The 23,959-nt window shown below is 34.2% G+C and overlaps 1 protein-coding gene across 1 annotated transcript; it reads left to right on the forward strand.

The window, feature by feature from the left end:
- The first annotated feature begins 1,011 nt into the window (after nt 1–1,011).
- Nucleotides 1,012–17,128, forward strand: LOC124354589 (UDP-glycosyltransferase UGT5-like). Its single transcript, XM_046805159.1, has 7 exons — nt 1,012–1,168; nt 6,493–6,731; nt 10,408–11,009; nt 11,185–11,407; nt 12,248–12,356; nt 15,295–15,405; nt 16,826–17,128. The coding sequence occupies exons 2-7, from the start codon at nt 6,503–6,505 to the stop codon at nt 17,115–17,117; spliced, it is 1,566 nt and encodes a 521-aa protein (XP_046661115.1). The 5' UTR covers nt 1,012–1,168; nt 6,493–6,502; the 3' UTR covers nt 17,118–17,128.
- Nucleotides 17,129–23,959: the final 6,831 nt, after the last annotated feature.

The raw sequence follows: 23,959 nt of genomic DNA on the forward strand, positions 1-23,959 counted from the left end.
TATAGTAGTTATGTAAGATAAGGTTTTGACTTGGGGCTCAGGTCTCTTCAGTTTGAATGGCCCAATCAACGAACTTGACATTACTATTTAAATGTGGAGCGTCCATACCAAGTTTCGTAAAGATGAGTTTTGAATTGCGACCGTTGTCATGATTAAATTTTTAAATTATATTAAAATAATTTAAATAATACCTGTATTAAATGTATTTATTACAATTAGGTAGAATATCATCAAACCTAGATTTAATAAAAATCTGAATACTGCCGACCGATTGTAATAATTAATTACAACAATGGATTTGTTTCAAAACCTCAAATTTTCCATCCAAGTACAAATCTGTATATTCGATATAATTATTTAAACTTTAATGTCATAGGTTTTTGGGTAATTTACTACTTACTTTATAAAATTAATCTTTCTACAATCTTTCAAATGTGATTTTATATGTAATATATTATTTATTTATTCGTTTATCTCTGTAGCAGGTTAGTTTAATTGATTTTTGAATACGGATACTAAACTATATTATTCATTTTGCAATATTTCAACGTAAAAAATACACGAAGTACTGAAGGTGAAGAAATATTATATTACATTAAATGTTAATAAAATTGTATGTTTTGAAAACTTTCACTGTAATAAAAATTAATGTTATATTATATTTAATGACAATCTACAAGTTACTCACCCCTCAAGAACCCAGTCATGGCATTTGCTAAGTAAACCAATTTAATAACACATTAAATTGGTACACGAGCAATTTATAGAACACACATATTATTCTCATCGTGATAAGTATATGCTCAGTCATTTTTTTAAACTATTCTGGAAATGATTTAGATATCAAATACGGAACTACGTTTGACTCTTGTAAACATTTATATCATCACAGTTTGTTATCAAATAGTTATAACGAAGGCGTGGATTAATTATCTTAATCTTGAGTGTTACTTGGAATCTACCAGCCTTTCCGTGTATTCTTATGTATATTTACACAACGGAAACTGTTATGCAAGGATACAAGCAATGACTTGCAAAGCTTAAACTCAAAGGGGGGAGGAATCATTGAAAGCAATTTTAGGTCCTTGGACAACAATTGAACTCTCCGTTTATCTTCCAGTCATTCTCTGCGCGTCCTCAACACCAGTAGTGTCTGGTTTCAGCTCAGGTAAATGTCCATACCTTATGTATAACAACTATACCAATACCAGCTTATTTTAACAATATTTTTTGTTTTACCACAGAACAATATTTCTCGTGCTGGGTTTCTCGTGCAAACAATACCTTTGGAATACCATGGAATTGCATTTACAAGTCCGTTTATTACGTCTGTTATTAATGTGTTTACCTATTGTTGATATTACATCTCTTCCATAGATGAAATTAATATGGATATATTGAGTTTAAAACTTTACCTTGACCAAAAATTACCTGTAAATGTTAGCTAAATCAGATAAACGCTTATTAAATCTAAATAAATTTGAGCAGTTATCACTATACTTACAGCTATCGGAAAATATAAATAATTATAAGCAATTAATTAATTATTTTAATGAGTATATTATATAACCAGTCAGAAAGAATAGACACCCGAATTTTCAATTTATAAATAATTATTGTGATACGAAAACATTTTTTTAGTAGTATAGTGTGACAACAAACAAATATTTCTATTTTTAGCCGATAGAGGTTATATTTATATATTTTAAAACTGTTAAATCTAATATAAACTTAAACTGATTCTAACATAAATAAACCTGCCTGAGTGTAATCACGTAGTGGGTGTCTTAGATATATTCACATATATATCTGATACGAAACCTACATGTATACTATAAGTACAGTATGAGCTTAACATAATTATGACTATACAAACAAATATGTATAAAAATTTCAATACTAATTTTTCCACCATTGTTTTTTTTATTTTACTCAAAAATATATATTTTTTTAAAGATAGACATACAAATAAATATATATATATATATATATATATATATATATATATTGAACAATATCCTACTTGCATTTTAATGAATGAATTCACAAATGAGGTTACAAAATATTTGTGGTGACGTTAATATAAGTTTATTGTCTTCTTCCGTTATTTTCTTAATTTCATGCCTTTCACAATGACATGTTCTTACCTATTATTACTAAACACAAAAATAAATTTTCACTAACTTAAATAGCCGGCCTAACATCGACTCCCCCTGTCTAATCATTGTAACTACTGTCTTTACCTCCTGATCTCAATCAAGCGTAATTACGGACCCTACACTGTGAAGGTTATAGCACCTTTGTTTTTATTTGAAAGTAAGTTTTTATTTTAAAATTAGTAACTGTCAGGAAATTGTGTGCGTTTTTATTTTTTTAACGTGAAATAAAATACATTATTTCAGATTAAAGAAAAATAATTAAAATATTCATATACAAAAGAACATTCCATCAACAAAGTAGAGCCTTCAAACGTAAGTCAAAATAAGTAGAATCTAGTTTGGAAAAAACCCCAAAAATCTTTTTCTTAGTTCACTTTCATATAGTAGCAATAGTCCTATTATTATTAACAAGTTGATGAGAAACTAATTTCGCAAGTGCTTATGATTCTGCCACTGGAGCACTATAGACTCAAAAATTAATGTGGATAAATCCATTATAATTTTAAAATATCAACATTGAATAGCGGGAAAATTAATGAGAGTTTGCACTTTTAATAATGATTGGTTTGCTTGATCATTGTTAATCAGTTGACCATGAGACAGTGTTACTGTATATTTGATTGACAATATTATTATAAACCTAACTAAACATTTACAAAAATCAAGGATTGATAATTTAAAAATCTCAATGTTGTTATGAGATGCATGCAAACAAAATAAGAGTAACAAAGTAACACATATTTCATATTCGTATATCATAGGGAAGAAGAGAGTGGTTCAGGGCACTCAAATTCTAAGGCTTGTTTTACGTTGTTTCTTGAAAGATTTCCTTCATCTTCCAAAAATAAAATCACATTTTCCAACGGTTTTAGTTATTTGAAATACTTAAATATGGACACGAAAAAGTGCAGAGTGCAATAATGAAATATTTCTTATTGATGTACCCGTAGTTGAGAATTACCTAACATGAGAATTGTTAAGGAAATGGATTACTGGCATAGGCTGCTTAAACGGGTATTGAATTAATAAGTTTATGGGTACCCTTAAACCCTTAATAATAACAATAATTATTATTTCGTATTGATCCACAATTAAAAAATTTTAATAAACCATATTATTAGATATAAAAATACATTTTAAAATGGTATCTCGATCAGAATTTCTTAAGAAAAAACAAAATGAAAATTATTTACAGAAGATAGATGCAGAATAAAAATAAAGGCACGATTTTTGTTATAAACATTGTTTTATTTTAAATGCCATAAATAGTAATTTATTTCTGCATAAACAGTTGTCTATTTAATTTGTAAATTAGTCGTTTACTGACGATCTCTCATTTAATGCAATTCAAAACTCTTCCTTTCTTTGATATTTTCAAAACATGATTTGATATTTTGCATCTACAAACTTCTTCTCCCCAAAACCTAATCCAAAGTTTATTAAATACAGAAACTACAAAAACATTGATCTTGACCTTCTGATTTTCGATACCTCCAATATTTCTTGGCATGAAATACTATTTTCTGATGACGTGAATGATATGATTTTTCAATTTAATTCCCTAATTCTTCAATTGTTTGATAAACATGCTCCAATAGTCTTCAAACGTGTAACAAAAAAGCCTGCTCCCTGGATTACTGACTTTATTCGCCATCTTCAAAGACAGAGAGACTCCGCTTTCCGCAAGGCTAAGCGAACAAAGAATCAGCACGATTGGAGCTTATATAAAAGACTGAGAAATCAGACACAGCAGCAAATTAGAAATTCTAAAATTAGATTTTACTACAATTCCCTTCTCAGAAACAATCAACTAAAACCCTGTGGACGAAACTTGAAAGAGCTGGGAGTGGGCAAACCTGATGGTGACCAACAAACCCATTTAAAATCCAAATATAATCAATAACTTTTTGCTAACGTCCCCATTGATCTGTCCCGTGCTCGTGATTATGTCATAGAGCTAGAGGCTTCTCTCCGCTTGACAGACCTGTTCATCAGTTTTTCTTTCACTCCGGTGACTGAGGCTGAGGTGTTCAGGGCGGTCATGAGGACGTCTAGCAATGCAGTCGGGGCCGACAACATTCCAATCAAGTTCATTAAGAGCACTCTGCCAGTCACCCTCCCAGTTATTACTGCAATATTTAATAAGTCTTTAATGTCCTCAACTTTTCCAGATATATGGAAGCGTGCTCAAATCCGTCCCTTAAATAAGTGTTCTTCCCCTAAAGCTCCATCTGATTTAAGACCTATTAGTATACTGCCGGCACTATCCAAGTGTTTAGAAAGAATAGTCCACCAACAATTCTCCCGTTTTATTGACAGTGGAAATATTTTGTCGGTATTTCAATCTGGGTTTCGCCCTCACCACAGTACTGCCACACCCTTTTAAAAATCACTGAAGATATAAGACTTGCTATGGACAAGAAAGCGACAAGCTACAATTTTGACTCTATTCGATTTTTTCCAAGGCCTTCGACTGCGTGTTTCACCCTCTTTTACTGATCAAATTGAAGAGTATGGTTTCTCTGATGGTTGTGTCAGGTGGGTGGGGTCATATCTCTCCGAGCGACAGCAGCGTGTCAAGACTGACAATGGGTGCTCCGAGTGGAAACCTGTCATCCGAGGGGTGCCTCAGGGTTCTGTACTTGGACCACTTCTTTTTTACACTCTACATTAATGACATAACTACTAGTATCCGACACTCAAAGTTCCATCTTTACGCTGACGATTTACAAATTTACCGCCACTTTTCACCTAATGAGATGGACACTTGTGGTACAAGTAATGGAACTTTGATATTGATTCAATAGCTTACTGGACTTGCAGACATGGACTGAAACTTAATGAAACCAAGACTAACTGTATTTTAATAGGCCTATCAAAGGCTTATTACTAAAATCGACATTAATACTGCTCAAGACTGATACTGAACAACAAAGAAATAGTTTACAATGAAAAAGTAAAAAACTGGGAATAACTATCAACAAAAGCCTGGATGGGCTGATCAGGTGTCACTAATGTGTAATAGGGTTTTTGACTGTATACATGGCCTCAAGCGATTTGCACAGTACTTGCCGTTGGATGTTAGAGTGATGTTGGTGAAAACTCTAGTTTTACCTCACTTCAATTACTGTGACGTGGTGATCAATGACATGAACTGTTGACCTTTCTAATAAAATTCAGCGTGCACAGAATTATTGTATTCGGTTCATTTTCAACTTACGACGTGATGAACACGTATCTCCTTATTTTGAGCAATTAATCCCTATTAAAATCCAAAGAAACTTAGAGATCTTCATGTACTTAGTCTGTTGCACGCACTAATCCACAATGGTTGTCCAAGTTATCTGGCCCAAAGTTTCGTTTTTTATGTCTGATATTAGTGCACGTAGAACTCGTAGGGGTGCATCTTTATTATCAATTTCCAATTCATAGGACAGCCTTATATAATAAATCTTTCACTGTTTTCCGCATGTCGATTGTGGAACGCTCTCCCAGACAACATCAGAAGTATTGACAAGAGCGATCGCTTTGGGGCGGAGGTTAGGGCCTTTCTGCTGCGGGCTCGGCGGGAGTGACGGTTGGTGGTTCTTGTGGTCACACTTGGGGTAACTGTATGTAAGTTGCGTGGATGGGGAATGAATGCTGTTAGGATAGGATAGTTTTATTAGTTGCATGTTGCATTAAGAGAGATTTTTGTTAGAGTTTAATCGACATGGTTTATTTTAATTATAATTGGTATATATATACATTATTATGTTAAATCCAATATGTAAGTAACTATTAAAGTGATTTAGTTTACGTGTCACTTACAATGTATGATGATGTGTGTGTATAGGTATGATTATATTTTACTTTGTTTGTTTTGTTTTGGAGGTTAAGTGGTAGAGAGGACTTTTAAGTCCTAACTTCGCCTCTGTAAATAAAGTCATTTTTCATTTCATTTCATTTTCATTTCATTTAATTTCATTTCATTTCTTGTTTAAATGCAAACTGCTGTAGTACATAGCTTTTGGTCAATTTCTTATCTCGTACGAATTGATTCTTAATTTTCGATACTCTTGCCATGTAAGTGTGTAATTGCCTGCTTATTCCATTTTTATCAACTTTTTGGTATCGAAACTTTAAGAACGCCCAGAGAAACGCAATCCAATGATCAGTGCAGGGTTTCTTTAAACTTATTTGAATTATGTAACCTGGCGGCTGACAAAAATATTTCTTCCACCGCTATAATAATGAATAAACCATTTTTAATTTACCAACATTTAAAGTTAAAAGTATTAATATATTTGGTTATGATTATGAAATGAAGGATTATACTTTGTATCCATTGTAGGAGGTGAACTATGAAGGTACTGCTGATTTTGATGAGCCTGGGATGTCTCGCGCATTGTGCTCGAATCCTCGCAGTGTTGCCAATCCCTAGTAAGAGCCATAGTATCCTGCAGTACGCCATATTTCGTCTGTTGGCTCAGAGAGGGCACGAGGTAGTAGTATACAGTGCCTATCCTCCCCCGTACAGTGTAGCCAACCTCACGTACATCGATTTACCTACCAGTATCGCAGAATTAGCGAGTAAGTCATGCACCGTTTTAATAAATATCAATAAATATCAATAATCTATCATCTTGCGATTTCCATCGATCGTGTGTGTGCGTGCGTGCGTGCGTGCGTGCGTGCTTGCGTGCGTGCGTGCGTGCGGGTGTGTGTGTGTGTGTGTGTGTGTGTGTGTGTGTGTGTGTGTGTGTGTGTGTGTGTGTGTGTGTGTGTGTGTGTGTGTGTGTGTGTGTGTTTTAAATTGTATAAATGGCAATTGCCTTATTTAATTTCAATAAACATTGAATCGCTATATATATATATATATATATATATATATATATATATATATATATATATATATACATACATACATGTATGTACCACCAATTCTATCTATTTTCACATTAATGTTTATTGTGGATGTTTGTAAATTTGTGTGTCACTGTTTTAAAGTTGTTACCCGCGCCATAGCAAGCAAATTTCTGCTGAATTACATGGACGCAAATTTATCTAAATGACATAGAACTCATGAGATAAGTGATAAGTGGGCATTCATTGGAAGATAGTCTCACTTGAATTTCTGTGCAATATTTCATCTTTTATTGAATAGTTTAAAAGATATCAGTATCACTTAAAAAAATCTTGAGCGAAGGGAGAGGAATTCTGAAGTCTGTTAGCTTTGTTAGTGAGAGGACTTGTGAAGTAACATGAAGAAGCCCCATAACAATTTTTAAATTAAAGTAAGCATATTTGAGGAACAAATTATTTTAGCGTTTTTGATAAATTTAAACAAATTCGTACGTAGTAACTATTACGTGACAGGGGCAAAAACCTAAACAATCATATCCATAATATGTCCGATTAAATAATATATCAAAAGTGATATTTGCTTTTTTGCAAGCCAACCAGCTCATTTGTATCCTCGATTTCCATTCCTGGAAAATAACAACACCTGTAACCTAATGCTTGCATTGTAATTCCTTGTTCTCTGATCTCTCCCCGCTACACAACCTTCTTTCCCTTGCTGAATCTAGTTATAATATAAGCTTTTATAAGCTTAAATGTCGTATCCCCCTATCAATGCAAAACATTCTCGCTGCCCCTCAACGCTTTCTCATCCCTAAAATTTTCACTTTCAGTTTGGTACATTACTTTATGATTCCATTCGCAATGAACAGACGCTCGCTGCGCTCGGTATGTTAGTCCAAATAGTATGGATTTGCAGTGTTTGTTATAGTGCGTCATCTCCTTAAGTGTTCTTGTAGAGTTCAAAAATACTTATGAAGTTCTGAATTAACAAAAAAACCTCACTACGTGCGTCAACAGCACTATGCAGGCCAATTAACTGGTGCATCCCAACCTATCCTTCTGCCTGGAAAAGGATAGTCTATCTGTTAGTGTTCTCTAACATTTTGTAAATAATTTAGAATATAATGTGATGTCTTCTTTTAAGTGGTACATTTTCAAATAGAACTGGCAGTTGATTCACTAAAAATTTCTCTAAAACTTGTTCCCAAATATACCACACCATACATTTATCAAAAATCAAATTGAAAATGTCGACTCTGCAACTGCTTTTGCATTTTCAGATGACCACAGGTGACTATTTTTCAAATTTAGAATTCCATATCTTGTAAACAATGATTCTTCCATGAATAAAAGACACTTTATATTATTTCTACTACTTATTATTTACTTCTATTATTTCTATTTTTTACGTCAGGCGTGTCACAACGCTTTGGTATGATTTGTTTATTTAGCCTAGTTTGTATATTTACCTGGAGAAGAGATCGGATAACAGTCTCGAAACGTAGTGTTACTGATTTTTTGATTCACTAAACGATGGCAAATGTCGGGAAAATTTCTGTTCCCTTCACAATCCTGCAATCGTCAAAAATAAACTTCAAACAAAGAATCAGTTTCCATTTATTTTCGTCCTTTCCTAGAAACTCGAGCGAAATCTTTCGCTAGCAGTAACTCGCTAATAAAGCTTTTCCAGACATACAGTTATACGAATTTTTTAATTATTTTTATGAGAGAAAACCACCTGAGAAGTTTGTCAGGTTACTCGTGGGACACCTATATATGGATGGTCCTTCCAACATCCAGAGATTAGCTGTTTTCCATTCCCAAACAAAATATTATTTGAGGAAAGGCTTCAGACTTTGTATTAATAGTCTTACTTTTTTGTACTACCACTTTGAACGCCTTCCCAATTGGGAATATTGGGTATTGGCTATAGTCGAATAGATATAACTTCTGTATCGGCGTGGTGGGGCGTTCTGACGTTGGAGTGAGAGGGAGAACTGCCTGGTTGGCTACCTGACCAATAGGAGCGAGGAGCGTCTGACGCGGTTGCCATAGCAACAGGCACTGTTGCCACATCGGCAAAGGCATATTGGCAAAATCGGTAGGCTTATTTTACTGCACGCTGGTACATCTGGAGGGTTTGTTCCTAATTATTGCTTGTTATTTGCTTCAAAGCAAACCACAGACTACCATGAAGAAATGAACCATGACACTTTTTCAAAATGGTTCAGAGAATCACTTCTACCTAACCTTTCTGCTCCATCGGTTATTGTTATGGACAACGCCCCATACCACTCCAAGATTTTAGATAAGGCCCCAACGCAACGTAACAAAAAAGCGGAAATTCAGGCGTGGCTTCGCGAGCATAACATACAATTTGCAGAAGATTTTACAAAAGCCGAGTTGTTAGAAATATGTGAAATGAATAAACCACCGGTCCCCAAGTATATTATAGATGAGATGGCTAAAGCCCAAGGACATAAAATTGTCAGACTGCCACCTTACCATTGCCATTTCAATGCAATAGAGATGATTTGGGCACAAGTTAAGGGATACGTTGCTCGGAACAATAAAACATTTAACATGACTGAAGTTAGGAGGTTAACCGAAGAAGGACTTCAACAAGTTACAACCCTAGAATGGACGGATATCGTAAAGCACACAAAAAATCTATTTTAGAAGCGTGGGTCACAAGAAGGTCTCATTGAAACAGCAGTAGAGGAAATGATAATTCACGTGAATGGAGATGACAGTGACAGTGAAACTAGTGACCTTGAAGATTTTGCTGACGAATATAGAGTGCAAACTGACCAAGGAACACAGGAAATATACGTCAACAGAATGTATGCTGACGGTGTTTGAAGTATTTTGACAGCCCCCGCAATAAACATATTCGTGCTATGAATGCAATATTGCATGCAATATTAGGTTTTCAGAGTACCCAAATTATTTTGTCCTTCACGATATCCGAATTATTTAGTAGTTGTAGATTATTATATAGTATAATGGTAACATATTAATATCGCACATATTTGTGTTAAATTAGAGAAATTTCGTTTCTGATTACTAGTGTAAACAATCAAAAGACAACACACACTGACGCGTTGTTTGTTGGTAAGTACGCTGGCGCGCACCGTCTGATGTTCTCTTCTCAGTGTTCGGTAAGAAAGTGACGCTCACGGCAGTGCCCGCACCAACGCGGCAACACCGTGGCATCAGTCTCCCCACTGCTCGCTGCCCCTCCACACGCTTCCAATACGGAAGTTACATCTATTCAACTATAATTAGCAAAAGCCTCTTTTACAGAGAGTACATAGACATACAGCTAAAATATCTTCTGTTCTATCTATAATTTATTAAATTGAGTTAATGTATTAATAACACATTTATCATGTCATTATAGGTTCATGGACGTTTGAACAGTTCCAAGAGATAATGGACAAATCAAAATTTTATGGATTTTCAATGAAGACCTTTTATGAAATGACAACATTGGCTAGCAAAGAAGTCCTTGAAAATGAAAACATAAAGGAGCTGCTAAAATCAGACCAGCGGTTTGACCTAATTTTCCTTGAAATTGTGGGTCAAGAATCTCTCTCAGTGCTGAGCCACAAGTTTAATGCTCCTATCATAAATTTCCAAGGATTTGTTACCTGGAGTCTTGTAGATTGGATTGCCGGAAACTCCTTATCCATTTCACACATCCCAGAAGTAGTTTCCTTTCCATTCACGAACAACATGTCATTTAAGGAAAGACTACAGAACTTCTTGTCTACAGTTCTTACTTTTATATACTATCACTTTGAACACCTTCCTAATCACCAAAGGTTAGTTGAACAATATTATAAAGATCCCACAATGCCCGATGTCTCAGAAATGCTGAATGAAATCTCTATAACTCTTATAAATTCACATAAAACCCTAGAATATCCCAGACCGTACACTCCCAATATGATACCCATTGGGGGAGCCCATATGTCTTCTCACATGACTCCTCTACCTCAGGTACGTATAACACTTCAATTAATTGTCTTTGATTTATATTTAAATACTTTCGTATTTGATATTTGTTTCTTAAAATTAGATACTTTATAATGATCAATATTGGTTTATCACCAGAGTAAATACCTACCGATCGAGGAACACAGTTATTTTAAATAAAATTTTTTGTGTTTTTCAGGACATAAAATCATTTATTGACAATGCTAAAGAAGGAGTAATTTTCTTCAGTTTGGGTACATTTGTACCTGCTCATGTTATGCCAAGTAAATATTTTCAAGCATTCGTCAATGCATTTAAGAGATTGCCTCAGAAGATCCTGTGGAAAATTGAACTTGACAATATACCTGGACTTCCTGTAAATGTGAAGCTCACGAAATGGGTGCCTCAGCCAACAGTGTTGGGTAAGTTTACAGAAGTATATATTTAATAATCCGTTGTACTGGTGACCATTTTAATTGTTGCTTTATAAGATATGTACTTTTATAACCTTTTTTGAAGTGGTAAAATAGGGAATATCTTATTATTTTGATATTTTACTTGTTATTTAGAAATCTCAAACTTTACATTACTGACAATGTAATGTGTGCATACCATTAATAGTCGTTGAAATACTAAAATAATATATACACCTCACAAAAATTTAAAAGTTTTTGCATGGCTATTAGCTATTTCTTGAAAACAAGGTGCTATGATAAAAACAATTTGGGCATTTATAGTGCCTATTAATTTTGTAAGATGGCAACAGTTTGCATTTAATCTCTACCGTTTCCAAATAAAAACGGAAGCCCACAAATCTTTAAACTTACTACTATGTTTAATATTTTATCGTGGAATATATATACTAGTGAATTATTTGACTGTCGATTATTGGGAACGCATTTCCAATTAAATATACATATTTAATTGAAAGTAGGTTTTTTAACGCCGAGACATCCAATACTAATGGACCAAAATGTATGCTTCCACTAGGAATTCAATATTGAAGTGATTTGACAGAGATCAATGATGAAGATAGCAAGAATGGCAAAAATCGCCTTCCTATCTAACCATCCATTATTTTCAATTTTATTAAAACCACTTTTTTAAAACATTAACATTTTCTCTTTGTTAATGACCAAATTATTTTATTTTATTTTAGTCTTTCAGTTCCTGCAATATATTTATTGTTCATCAAATAAAAATAGGTGTGTAAATTAATGTATTCCGTCTACAGAACCAAGAATAAATGTTATGTTTTACAGGTCATCCTAACTGTGTTCTCTTCCTGACTCATGGAGGACTGTTCAGCCAACACGAGGCATTCTATGCAGGAGTTCCAGTCGTTGGCATACCATTCTTTAGTGAACAAAGGTAAACCTTTTAAAGTGTTAAGATACAATAACAAGATAGTCCTGAAACACTACAGTATCTCAAGATCTGCTCTATTCTTCATGTGACAAAACCTGGGGTTAGGCATGCATATACTATCCATGAACACACAAATAGAACACAAGTGGTAAAATACTTAAAAATACACTTGAGATCAAATATATCAAAATACTCCACCACATACCTGAGATTAACTATCAAATGTCAGATTATAACAAAAAAAGAGACAATCATGATACATGCACCATAGCTCATGTGATGAATGGTCAATGTCAAATCCTGTTATCTGAGACGTATGAAGGTCTTGTTGGGGAGTGTGCTAAGCTGATTCCCTTATTGCTGTTGCTTCATCCTAGTTACCAACGGCCCAAACAATACCCGATGAGAGGGGGTAAACTAGGTGGTGGGTGGGTCCGGAGGAGGGTTCTCGGTGGCTTTTGAGAGTACTCATTGCAAGTATAAAATATTTATTTATAATATAGACAAGAATTCAAATATCATGTTATTCATAAAAATATGTATATAAGAGTTTTATTATTTGTTTAGTCTACGGAGTGACATAAACAATTACAATACTGTGAAATAGAGGAAGTTATTCTGATTGACGGACGGGAGAGTATACATAAAAGCTAGGCCATGAGTTGGATTTTAAATGGCTAGAAGCATTAATTTTGGGTATATACTTTAATTATTTGCAAAACAACCTATATTAGCGTTGATTAAAATGTGTTCTCACAGTATTGTTATAACTTTGTCTAGTTAACTAAGTAGCAACAAAATTAATTTTAGTGTTTTTCGTTTTAGGCTAGCCATATCTTAAAGTTATAAAAACTATTTATTCAAAATCTTTCTATAAGTGTACACTCACCTAACACAATTGCATTTTACAAAATAAACCACCGCATAGTCCTAGTTTTATTTAACCATTGGTCACCATAGCCTTTTTTCTGGTTATTATAAATTATACTCTCCTGGTAATATTGGATTAATTTTAATTATACAAAAAATTCAAGACTAGAATTCAGAAAGATTAGTGGTCAATTATATTGCTTTATTCTTCTAATTCATAACTAACTAGACTTTTTTGTTCGACTCAAAACCTTTTTTATCGCCTCATATGCTGATTAAATGAAAGTCATGATTTTATCTGTGGAAGAAGGGACTAATATATAAGTAAGAGACGAAAGATTTTGTATTTCTAAAATGAAAATTATACAAACCAAATGATTCTGGAAGTGATTTTTTTTGACGTGATTTTTAGTAATCTGGCAGAAAAGGTGTAGATTGCTTTACACACAGAAGACAAACAATAGACCTACAAGCACTAATTTCCAAAACCCTAATAATATTATAAATGCGAAAGTACTTTTGTTTTGTTTTCACGCGTAAACTTTTGAACCAATGTTTTAGAAATTTTACATGGCCATTCTTTGGGTGCCTGGGATAAATATAGCCCTATTCTTATTTTGAAAATCCCTCCGGGCTACTTCCTACTGGTCTTTAAAATCCCATCTTGGTCTCTAAAGTTATTTGAAAAAGTTTGTCAATTTCAATAACATTTTCTGTGTAAACTTTGTTTTATGACAGCACAATCACATTTTAATTTATGTAACCACTATCTTCAATTTGTTTACATCTATAGTGTGTCATTTCTCTAAGGATTAAGCATTGGTTTTCATGTCGTTTTTAAATTTCACCGATTAAGTAAGTAAAATACCTTGAAATCTATCTTATAAAATGTCCTAATGGGATGGTCAGAATTTGGCTCTGTAGACTGCCTTTGAAGCAGTTGTAACAAGAATTATGCTAGATGAAAGTGTGCTGGACTGTGCGTTTGACTAATGTATTAACTCCAGGTTTAAATGTTCTCAAATATTGAAATATTTTTCACTTTATAAAGAAACAAACACTTAAATACATAATTATGGTTAATGTATTTTTAACTGTGCATTTTTAGCATTGTATCATTAAATATAAAAGACAAAGTTATGGAACTATCTAACCTTTACTATACATTTAAGCACTGTTATAAAAACCCATCTTAATTGTCTTTTAACAGACGTAGACTTTCTCTGATCTGTGATATTTTTTCATGATTGAGAAATAAGTCAAATCATCTATGTAAAAGCATGCAAAAACCGGAGAAAATACAATGGCCATATATACTCTTCTTAACACATTTTCTTGATCGTGGGAAGATGGCAAACTCGACATAGTCGCCGGAAATATAATTTACTCAGACCAGAAGTCCTCAAATAGGTGCAAAACCTAAGAAAAAGCCGCGGGTAACTACTAGTAGAGACATAAATCACATTTCTCTTTGAATTCCATAACTAAATAACAGCAATGATAAATTAAAACAATAGTGACATTCACACACACACACAAACAACACCAGTATTGATCTAAACATACGAGATAATCTGAATATACAAAAAGTGACCCATAATACTTTGCTGCATGAGTGATAGTTTCCTATTTTAACATTTAATTTCTATTAGCCTGCTAATATTAATAACATTATGATAAACATTATGAAAGCATATTTACAACTTACATAATTACAGTAGCCTAGTGTCCTGACGTTTACATCAAGAGAGTTCGCTAGAGGCATAGAGAATATATATATTAAGGAGTATATTTGTACGAGCGAGTATGTGTATTTTAAATATGTATAATATATTATGTATGTATGGTTTGGTGGAACAATAGTTGTGAGTTAAAATATCAAAATTCAAAATACGCCTATACATATACAAAAACCTATACATCTTCTTTGTGATCATGGTTTAAGATTGGTTTTAGAGTAAATACAATTCAAAAGTATTATTATTAAATATAGCGCTATTCGTAACATATTTTCAATATGCGTGAAGTCGTGATCACATTAATTGCTCACAATGTTGAAACTTGTTGACAGATTCAACATGAAGTTCTACGAAAGTCTTGGTGTCGGAGTCAAGTTGGAACTCAACGAAGTGACGGAGGAAACTGTATACAATGCAATAACAACAATAATAAAAGACCAAAGGTACTCTACTATCAATATGTTATTACTAATTTTAACTTCTCAAATGACTTGCAAAATATGTTATAGTATTTCTTACAATAGTTGAATTTATAATTAATATTTAGATTACTTTTTGGTATTAAAAAGTAAAGGAATGTCAGTTATGGCTATAATTTAAATTTCTAAAGCTAGAGACTGTAGTATGCAAATAAAAATAGCCTTTCAGACCTATTTAAAACACAAATAACCTGAATGAAAAATGCAGCACTTTATTTTTAGTTGCAGCACTAGTTTAGATTATGTAACATTCGTTGTTCACATTAAATAAATAACACAAACAAAAATATGTTATAGCGTAAATATATTAAAAGTTATAATGGAATAACATTGCATAGTTAGATAGGACAGAGCAGTGGGCCACACAAGCACACACAAACTTTAACAGCGGTTGGAATTAAAGGAAGGGTGACGTGGTTAATAAATTTTAATTACTGTCAGGTTAATAAAACAACTGATATACTCGTAAGTTGTCAGTAATCAATGGTGGAATCTGCACTTGTTCTTGTACAACCCCCAGGGTGGAAACAGATCTAGCCTTCCTTGATCGTGGTCGCTGTATACCAGAGAGCACATCTCAGCGAGGTTCTAGATAAGAGGATTGGATGAGTGCTGAATCATTACACTCTTCCCTGTTTAATGAGCCAGACGAGCAGTGAAAGGATTAGGTAGTTGTGTAAGAAGGTCACGACCGTACCGTAAGTAAAACTCTTGTTGAATTCCTAATAAAGATTTTTAAGTTGTATATTAAAATTATTATACGAGTATAAATGACATGTTGATTTCAATAATATGGATTTTGAAGATTCAATTTATTATTATTTGGCAGCCCCTCTCTCTGACGAACAGAAAACTGTCTATACAGAAAAATATCCCAGTGCTCGTTATAAATACAATTGAACATTTTATGAAAGATTCTAATTAATACCACATAGCGGAAAGGGTACAGTGGTCTTCTTTTAACTACTTATTCTATAGTAAAAATACTTATCCTCCCTCCATGCAAAGCAGTTAAGGTGAAAATCTGTTATATTTAAAGTAGGGATTCAGAATACAAGATTAAAATGCAGATACACGAAGCTCCTCACTTATACGAACATATGTATCAGTACTTATGCGATGTATCAGTATTGACGGGTGCTTTCTTACATATCCAAGGATCCTTACTGGATATCCAAGTAACAATACTGGATACTTTACTCACAAGAGAGACCAGCCGATGTTTCCTGCTGACACAGCCGTGTACTTGGTAGAGTACGTGTTGAGACATGCTGGAGCTCCTCATCTCAAGTCTGCCTCATTCTATCTTTGGGTGTACGAACGGATACATATTGACGCATGCTTTCTTAATACACAAGGGTTATTGACTGATGTTGTCTTGCAGGTACAAGGAGAACGCCAAGAGAGTGTCCAGGATAGTGAGAGACCAGCCGATGTCTCCAGCTGACACGGTCGTGTACTGGGTAGAGTACGTGTTGAGACATGCTGGAGCTCCTCATCTCAAGCCTGCCTCGGCTTATCTTAAGTGGTACAAACTGTTACTAGTAGATGTTGTTATAACTCTGTTTGCCATTGTGTTACTTATCATATTTTTCTCATATTTCATTATCAGGAGAGTTTTAAGTCTTTGTTTTAGCAATACTAGACATGTTTCTAGTACAAAGAAAAGAAACTAATTTTTCTATGATTTGTTGTTTGTTTTTACCTATTTCTTGTAGTTTGGTCTAATCTCAATACATGTGTTATTATCAATCATAAAATAATAACAGAATCAGTGTCTCTAAACGCTATGATTTTGGAAGTTTCTGGAAGTAGATTCTCTTCTAATGTTATCAGACCTCTCAGTGTGCCCATTGCTCTCTAGACCGTACAGGATGAGACACTTGGCTAGAAATCACAGCTCACCAGCTGTTTTAACCACAAGTATCCACCATCTTTGTATCTAAAACTAAGTCTCCGGCGCTAGATGTCACGTAAAACCTTGTCTCTGATGGCCTGCTGAAACTCCTGAGGAAATTCATCATGACAGTGCAATACCTCACATTCAGCCTAAGGCCGTTTTACCTCACTACTCCTGAATGCGCGGAAGATCTGTATTTATATTATCTACAGCAAAAGCTATGAGGTCGGACTTCTATGTCAAGTGCAGCTGAAAATTATTAACGTATCAGTAAACTTAACAGTAATGGAAGATCAATGAGTACACTATATTAATGAGGTACTAACTAGGCAACCACCCTGAGGAACTCCAAAGAATTCAACCTGCAACTCTGCCTCATTACCACCTTTGTATTCTTGTTTAAGTATGAAGCCTTACCCTATCCGTTATAATGTTTTAAGTTGTATAGGAGTATAAATGTGTTTTACCAACTATTTCCTGATGGCCGGTGGAATGCCTACGAGTAATCAAGCGTAACAAGAGGGTCTGATCTCTTGCATTGATTAACTCAGCAAACAATTTTTTCACAGTTTGTCAATACAGTGTGAGTTTATGGTTCCAGAAGAAATTTAGGCAGTAATTCTTAATTTGACTACTAATTACTGAAATACTACTTTAACTAATTAACTTTCAAGTAACAGCGTACCTAATAGAAATCTGCTTTGTATAAAATTATGGTTCTTTAAACAGTACGTGAAACAGGGTCTTTTTCCATCTTGTCTACCATCTCTTGGAACTGTTCAAACCTCCATGAACCATTCAAAAAAAATTCCATTTCCATTTTGTTTTTTTATTTGTAAAAGGAAAATATATCACAAATATTATATATTTAGACGTCTTTATTAATACTATTCAGTACATCTTCAACACATATTTAGACGCGTGGAGACGTTAGCGTGACATATAACATGAATTATTTAGACATTCAGATGGTCTTTTGTGATTTTATTAAACTGCCATGGTTGTAGATCACTCTTGTAGATACTTAGTTCTAATAATCCGTCAAGAAAAATATTCTATCCGTTTTTGGTATTTGTTTAAGTTAGTTTATACGTGAAAAACGAAGTCTGAGTGATCGCGTCCAACATTAAAGCGAAAAATCTGTTGGCCTTTTGTTTTTGATATCGCTAAAACCATACGCTTGGGTGAATTCAAACATTTTCCAATGCTAAAAATATTACTATTGTAAACTGTAACACTTTTTTAAAATGCTAAAAACTATATGATTTTAGGTAAACGTTTTTAATTTTGACGTGACAACGTCTTAAATTAGGTTGCGGCTCGGAGTCACTCATGAAAAAGTGTAACGCCCGGTAACGTTACGATGCCCGTCCAGTGGGTCCGCCGCACGGGATCCGCACGGGATAAAGCAGATAACTGTGGGTCCGCCGCACGGGATAAAGCAGATAACTATGTTTATTCGTGAAAATGTGGAGTGCTTAGATTCGTCATTTACAACAACTACAACAATAAAGGTAAATAATTGTACACTGATATTTCATTATCGTAAACTATGATTGATTGATTAATTGTTTCGATTGACACAAAAGTTGAGAAACTGAGTTTATAGGTTATGTCATACTATTGACAAATGTTGATAGTGTTAAGTAAATTATTAGTTTAAATCACTCTGCAATCAATCGTAATTCAGTCGATTGAGAAGAAACAGCGCGTATTGCTAGTCAAACATTTAAAATAACAAATTATAACCTCTAACCTGTCATAACAGTGCGACCAAACAAACGAACTAAACCGACCAATCACCACGCGCGGAGTTAGAATTTAACTGTGTTTAGCAAGAATTTCAAATTCCAATTTTAGTAAATGTTTTATTCAACTTTACCATTTACAATAACAAATTTTAATTAATTTCAAATTATGTACAATGTTTTAGTAAACAAAATATATTTCTATAGTTAAAATTTGTGCAATTCTTATTTTCATTCAATTCCTTGTTCCTATTGTGAAATTTAATAATATTCATATCAATAAATATTCTACCGAGAAAAAGACGTTCGTCACGTAAAATCTTCGCCCGTAAAACCGACTTTACAGGCAACCATAATTTTTTTTGTTTAAAAGGTACATAAAGAATACACTTGCTATAGTTTGAGGGAAACCGTCAATGTGTCTTATATTTCCGTAAATATAGCATTTAAAAAATCGGCGGATATTAAGACTAGTACGACTAAGTGTAAAGTTGTGTCTTATGCCCTTTTTCCACAAATACAAACATTACTAGAATTGTCAGTATTTGTCAATTTTATAATAATAATTTTATTCAATAAGAGAATTATAGCGGTAACAGACGCTTAACTTCAGTAGATACATAATTGTGACAAATATTGTTTTACACAAATAAGTTTGTTTTGTTTACTTTACAAACGTTCCCGCACTACAGTTCAACCAATAACTTTAACTCAACAGGGAAACATTTCTTCTCTATAACCTTGTGTGGTTATAATGTGTACATTTTTCTTTTCTGTATTAAGTCATTATAGTAACTAATTGTTCAAAAGTATACTAATCGGCAAAAACCCACGGCGAGGATTGAACTGGCTCTGAACGCACGAAAACATTAATTAGAGCAATTCCTGGGACATTTTCAGAGACAGCTATTACAGCCCATTATCAGTCATTGGTACTATATGGTTGTAGTTAAACTAGCTTAAAATTAACATGCCCCTACAGGCGTAGATTTTAAAACAGTTTTACCGTCACTTCGAGGGCCCATGGCCGGTTTCCACATACGAAATCTTTTAGTACATACGTTTTTGTAAACTTTAAACTATTTAAACCATAGTACATTAGTAAATTAGCCTACAGTTGACTCAGAATTGAAAGTTATTACCTTAACATAACTCATTGAAAATTTGTTATGTGAAAGATTAATATTGAAAGATATAATTAGATAAAATTCATGAATACAAATACCACGTCAAGAACCATTTTAATAACTTACCGATATAAAATGTATTTATATTCTTTACTGCCATTTACTGGAATGGTAAATGACTTACTCCTCAATTCTGTGAGGCTGGTAGGCAGATCGATGTGCGTGAGGTTGGCTACACTGTACGGGGGAGCGTAAGCACTGTATACCACCACCTCGTTCCTCTGGGCCAATAGATGAAAGATGGCGTACTGCAGGATACTAGGGCAACACTGCGAGGATACGAGCACAATTAGCAAGACATCCCAGGCTCATCAAAGTCAGCAGTACCTTCATAGTTCACCTCCTACAATGGATTCAAAGACAATCCATCATTTAACCATTAAAACTAACATTTTACTATTAACTTAATAAAATAAATTAATTTTGAGTTCTTGACTGTTTGTTGCGAGGTGTAAGAAAAACGTTAATCAGTAGAAAATAAAAATCAAACTTAAATAAAATTAATTAAGCCTTTGGTCACTGAGCCTTGTAACGAAAGCAAAAACTTTTTTTCCCTAAGAGCAGTACAGAAATGGAACACTAAAGATTTGACAAGTTGTGTGCAAACCTGCCAGAGGCTTACAACGAAAACAAACTGTAGTTGCTACTGTAGTAGATTGCATACTCGGAAAGGAAGAAATAGTTTTTGGTCGTATTCATGGGGATCTTCGACAAATGAACAATCTACCAATTAACAAGGCATTTAATGAACGTGATTTATTCAAAAGTGTACAATTCATGACACTTTAAATATACATGTCACAATCAATTAGTAATTTTACTTTTCTTCTGTACCGGTATCTCCGATAATTTTCTCTTTTTATCGAAAATAATATTGTTTCATTATTTGTCTCAAAAATTTCTAATGGAACAAAACCTATATAAATTCATTTTATATGGAATAAAGATTTCACTCAATTAAATATATTACTGATATACCAAATTTAAATGGCCAATTAAAATCAAAAAGAATGTTTGGTTATCTGATTCTGATATTATGTCTAAAAAATATTATGGTAAATTATTATATAATAAAAACTAAAAACACTTACGTTAAAAATAAACATTATAAAAAAAATAAACCGGCATAGTATTATGAACATTGACCTGTGAGAAATCATCCTTTGCGGTGTTTGTTATCGCCAAGGAAATGAAAAGAAGACGAAAGGATGGCTCGTTTAATATCCAGTGATCTACAAGTAAAACTGCTGTCTATGAAGTCTCCCCTTCCACTCAAGGTTCATGGTTTGTAAGTCATTGTTTACTCCTTTACACAAGAGTTTCCGTTGTTCAAATACATTTAAAATTACAGATAAAAAGACTAAAGCGTTTCATATAGCACTTCAGATAATTAATTCAAGTCTTCTTTGTCATTTTGTTGATAACAAATACTACTGATATAAAAGTTTATCCCATATATATACAGGCCGCATGTGTAACTCACTGACTCACTGACATATAATCATACTAATTCTAACATAGTTCTAGAAGTGCTGGAAACGTGAAATTTTGCACGCACGTCGCTCGTATCTTCAAACCTCCGGGAAAAGTCTGGAAAACCGGAGTTTTTCACTTTTTGAACCCCTCAAAAAAATTCCCGAACGTACCCCTGTTTTGCCCTTGCAGGCTTTCCTTTGAAGCCCGATAGCGGGCGAACCGTTGGAGCTAGCTTCGATCTGACGAAAAATTCATAATCAGGAATGAAGTGAACTACAAAAAAGGTCCAGTGACTTTTTGCTCTATCTCAATTTGGTTTGGCCGCAAAACGCGATTACATTAAAATATTTTGAAAATTTTCGCCTAAAAATTTACCTTTCGGGCTCGATAGCGGCTGCTAAACGGTTGGTCGTAGCTCAAAAAAAATTTTCAATGGGATTTAGAAAATCGCGTGATCTACAAAAAGGGTCTAGTAACATTTTGCCCTATAATCAACGGTTTGGCCGCATAACGCGTGTTAAAGTATAGATTTTTTACGTTTTACGTGAGATATTGTTTTCTGGGCTCTGTGTTAGCGGAACCTTTGAGGTTAGGGTTAGAATAAAAAATCGCATTTTTAATACGAATCAATGTGGTCTACAAAAAAGGTCCAGTGACATTTTACTCTATCTTTTATGGTTTAGCCGTTTTAAAACGTGATTATGTTGAAAAAATTTCAATTAAAAAACTTACATTCTGGGCTCGATATTGGGCCGAAACCGTTGGCCTTAGCTTAAATGTAAAATTTTTTCTAACTAGCTATTGATAGGATCAAAAAAAAAAAGGTTCAGCAGCTTTCTATCGTTTATCTTTCCGTAAGCATGATAAATGCTCTAAATGGCAAATTCTTTGTCGTAACTTTTAGGTGTTTTAAATTTTGCAAACTATAATTAGTGCGATTCATGCTGGTTGCAGAATTGACCTTGTATTACTACGTTAACGAGTGGCTAAAAACCCCCCTCCACGTCCGGAGTTGGCTGAGCGTTTAGTGAAGCTTAAAAAGTAGATAGGGACAGAGTGTTTTTTAATTATGTTTCACAGACACAACACCGTCTAAAATAGGGACAGGTGTGTCATTAACCCCTTGTAACATTAATCCCCCCGGGAATTTCCTCGTATGACCAGACAATATCCTGACTAAATTTAAACCCCCTGATATGTTAACCCCCCTGGTAACATTAACCCCCCCCGGGAATTTCCTGGCTTGACTAGATAAGCTCCTGATGATATTAAACCCCCTGTTCGACTTAAAACACTGCCTTAAGGTCGGTTTTTATTATGTTTCTACTAAACAATTCACGATAGCTGACCAGTGCAGACTTTTTATCCCACGCGTTGTACCGATTAAACCAGAGATCGTAGCTAAAATCGGACACCAGAATCAAAAGACAAAATTAAATTTCCGACAAGAAGGTCCAGTCACTTTTTGTCGTATCTCTAACGGTTTAGCCGCAAAATGCCCTCAAAGTCAAAAGTTTGGACGAATCCGGAAAAAATCAATGAAAAAGGTCAATTTTTAAATCCCTTGTCATTTTACCTAATGTCCGGACTTAACCAGTCACCGAATTCCGCTTATCCCCGAATTTTAAGCATCTACCTAGGGGGGCCTGGGGGCGTAGCCCCCAGCGAGCCGAAGGCGAGTCTAAATATATATACAACCGCATGTGTAACTGACTGACTGACTGACTCACTCACTCACTCACGTATACTAATTCTAACCTACTTCCAGATGAGTTAGAGGACTTGAAATTTGGTACACAGATAGCTTTCCCACGTGTAACCACCAGGAAAATCCCGAAAAGTGAGAATTTTTCATTTTCAACCCCTCAAAAAAATTCCCAAAAAAATCGCGCATTCTTCACCCCCTGCAGGCATTTTTTGTAAGCCCGATAGCGGAGCGAACCGTTGGAGCTAGCTCGGATCTGACGGAAAATTCATGGTCAGGAAATGAAGTGAACTACAAAAAAGGTCTAATGATTTTTTGCTCTATCTTCCATGGTTAAGCGACAAAACGCTCGAACATTTGAAATTCCAGAGATTTTTTCGATAAAAATAATGTTTCAAGCCCGATAGCGGCCGAACCGTTGGTCGTAGCTCAAATCTGATTGACCCATCAAATTAGCAAATTGCGCGATCTACAGAAAAAGGTCCAGTAATCTTTTGCCCTA

This window comes from Homalodisca vitripennis, chromosome 2 (assembly GCF_021130785.1).
Source record: "Homalodisca vitripennis isolate AUS2020 chromosome 2, UT_GWSS_2.1, whole genome shotgun sequence".
Lineage (NCBI taxonomy): Eukaryota > Metazoa > Arthropoda > Insecta > Hemiptera > Cicadellidae > Homalodisca > Homalodisca vitripennis.